This window comes from Capsicum annuum, unplaced genomic scaffold (assembly GCF_002878395.1).
Source record: "Capsicum annuum cultivar UCD-10X-F1 unplaced genomic scaffold, UCD10Xv1.1 ctg31409, whole genome shotgun sequence".
Taxonomy (NCBI): domain Eukaryota; kingdom Viridiplantae; phylum Streptophyta; class Magnoliopsida; order Solanales; family Solanaceae; genus Capsicum; species Capsicum annuum.
Window position 1 is genome coordinate 1 of NW_025838042.1, and position 3,067 is coordinate 3,067.

Below are 3,067 nucleotides of genomic sequence, written 5' to 3' on the forward strand. Positions count from 1 at the left end.
TGTTCCATACTAACGGATTTGGGTCCATAACCATGGGTTCCAATGCACGAGATCTTGTAGAACTTACCAATGAGGTCCTATCGATTAGTATTACACAGAAGAAATCAATTATAGACACTAATACAATTAGATCCGCTCTTCATAGACAAACTTGGGATTTGCGATCCCAGGTAAGATCGGTTCAAGATCATGGGATCCTTTTCTATCAGATAGGAAGGGCTGTAGCACAAAATTTACTTCTAAGTAATTGCCCCATAGATCCTATATCTATCTATATCAAGAAGAAATCATGTAACGAAGGGGATTCTTATTTGTACAAATGGTACTTCTAGCTTGGAACGAGCATGAAGAGATTAACGATACTTCTTTATCTTTTGAGTTGTTCTGCCGGATCGGTCATTCAAGATCTTTGGTCTTTATTTGGACCCGATGAAAAAAATAGGATCACTTCTTTTGGACTCATTGAGAATGATTCTGATCTAGTTCATGGCCTAATAGAAGTAGAAGGTGCTCTGGTGGGATCTTCATGGACAGAAAAAGATTGCAGTCAGTTTGATAATGATCGAGTGACATTGCTTCTTCGGCCTGAACCGAGGAGTCCCTTAGATATGATGCAAAAGGGCTCTTGGTCTATCCTTGATCAGAGATTTCTCTATGAAACGGAGTTTGAAGAAGGGGAGGGAGAAGGAGCCCTTAACCCACAGGAGGATTTATTCAATCACATAGTTTGGGTTCCTAGAATATGGAGCCTTTGGGGCTTTCTATTTAATTGTATCGAAAGGCCCAATGAATTGGGATTTCCCCATTGGTCCAGGTCATTTCGGGACAAGCGGATCATTTATGAGGAAGAGGATGATCTTCAAGAGAATGATTCGGGGTTATTGCAGAGTGGAACCATGAAGTACCAGACACGAGATAGATCTTCCAAAGAACAAGGACTTTTTTGAATAAGACAATTCATTTGGGACCCTGCAGATCCACTCTTTTTCCTATTCAAAGATCAGCCCCCTGGCTCTGTGTTTTCACATCGAGAATTATTTGCAGATGAAGTGATGTCAAAGGGGCTTCTTAGTTCCCAAACAGATCCTCCTACATCTATATATAAATGCTGGTTTATCAAGAATACGCAAGAAAAGATCCTCCTTCAAATTGTTGATTAATCATCAGAGATGGCTTAGAAGCAATAGTTCATTATCTAATGGATCTTTCCATTCTAATACTCTATCCGAGAGTTATCAGTATTTATTAAATCTGTTCCTATCTAACAAAATTCTATTGGATCTAATGACAAAGACATTGTTGAGAAAAAGATGGCTTTTCCCGGATGAAATGAAAATTGGATTCATGTAACAGGAGAAAGATTTCCCATTCCTTAGCCGAAAAGATATGTGGCCATGAAAGAGGGATTAAGTGGAATAGAATTGAATGGGTGGTAGAGTCGTGGAAATGCTTGTTTCTTCCATATTTTGGACCTTAGCTCCATGGAAGAATATGTTACTGCTGAAATATGGAAGAATCGAAATCTTAGATCAAAACACTATGTATGGATGGTATGAACTTCCTAAACAAGAATTCTTGAACAGCAAACAACTAGTTCAGATATTGACAACCAAGAAGTACTGGATTCTCTTTTGGATAGGCCCTGAAAGGAGAAGGAAGGATGGAATGCCAACAGGCATCTATTATATTGAATTTTGCTGATAGTCCCCATTTTGGGAACGTCCAATGCCAAAGTCACTGAATGGGTAAGTCGCCCATCCCTGGACTATTTAATGTACTTTATCTGCTGGGTTACGAGCAGGCATTTTACCAGAGGTTTCTAATCTACCCTTGTGTGATTCCTGTTGAAGCATATAATCGGGGGGTGGGTACAGGGCAGACGATTTTAAAGCGGACTCCCCATTCATTAGATAGAGAAGATCACCAAGATTTTGCGATCCATTTCCGAATTTATTCCAATTGAGAATGCTCATTCAATTAGCATTCTCAATATTATGCCTTGAAGAGGACTCGAACCTCCACACTCTTTAGCACGAGATTTTGAGTCTCGCGTGTCTACCATTTCACCACCAAGGCATCTTGAAAGTGAATCGTATTCCATGAATATGATATCTATCTAGTATGATGTATGGAATATATGACAAAGATGGATCTATTGATCTGTCATGTCATATAGGCCCGAGTTGGACATCCAATTGCTTCGATTTGAATTATCCGGAGAATGCAATGACTGATATATATCAAAAAGATGGACAATCAAACCTATTTCTCGATTCACTCAAAGAGGTGAATAGGGTCCCAATAGAGATACGTAAAAAGTAGGTCCGATTATGCGTATTCTTAATCCTAAATGGAATGTAATGATGTAGGGATCCATATGTAAACATAGTATCTATTTAGATAGGTCTGAATGGCCCCTTCTCATAATAAGAATGTATATAACCCTATTCCGGCCTGGTCCGGTATGGAATGAACTTATAATCATGGAATCGACTTGATCATCAGATTATAAGTTCATAACCCTAGCCCATTCCCATTTTGGGTGGAACAAATCTACTAATTCTTTGATTCCAGTTAGTAAGAGGGATCTTAAACTAAGAAATAGACCCTAGAAGCTAAAAAAGGCTATCTTGAGCAATTGCAATAATCGGGTTCATTGATTTTCCTGGTATAGTAGATGCGATCACACATACAATCATACTCAATTCGATGGAATTGTTTGATCTTAAAAGGGATCTTCTATAATTTTTCACATGAGGGGTTATTTCTTAGTTTCGTCTAGTCATTAATAACATGATTATTTTAAGATAATAGTAGATAGAAACAATGATTGTAAGGAGTCCTATTAAAACTAAGAAATATAGGCCTGCCTACCATCCACACCAGAATAAATAGAGTTTTCCGAAAAAACCTGCTAGTGGAGGAAGACCTCCTAGGGATAAGAGACATAAGGCTAAAGAGAGAGCCAAAAAGGGATCTTTTGTGTATAATCCTGCATAATCTCGAATGTTATCAGTTCCGGTACGTAGACCAAATAATAAAATGCAAGCAAAAGTTCCTAGATTCA

General features: G+C 38.3%; 1 protein-coding gene across 1 annotated transcript; it reads left to right on the plus strand.

The window, feature by feature from the left end:
- The first annotated feature begins 344 nt into the window (after window positions 1-344).
- On the plus strand, window positions 345-947 carry LOC124891152 (protein Ycf2 A-like). The gene has a single exon (XM_047402961.1). It carries the CDS (start codon window positions 345-347, stop codon window positions 945-947), a length of 603 nt encoding a protein of 200 aa, XP_047258917.1.
- The last annotated feature ends 2,120 nt before the right edge of the window (window positions 948-3,067 follow it).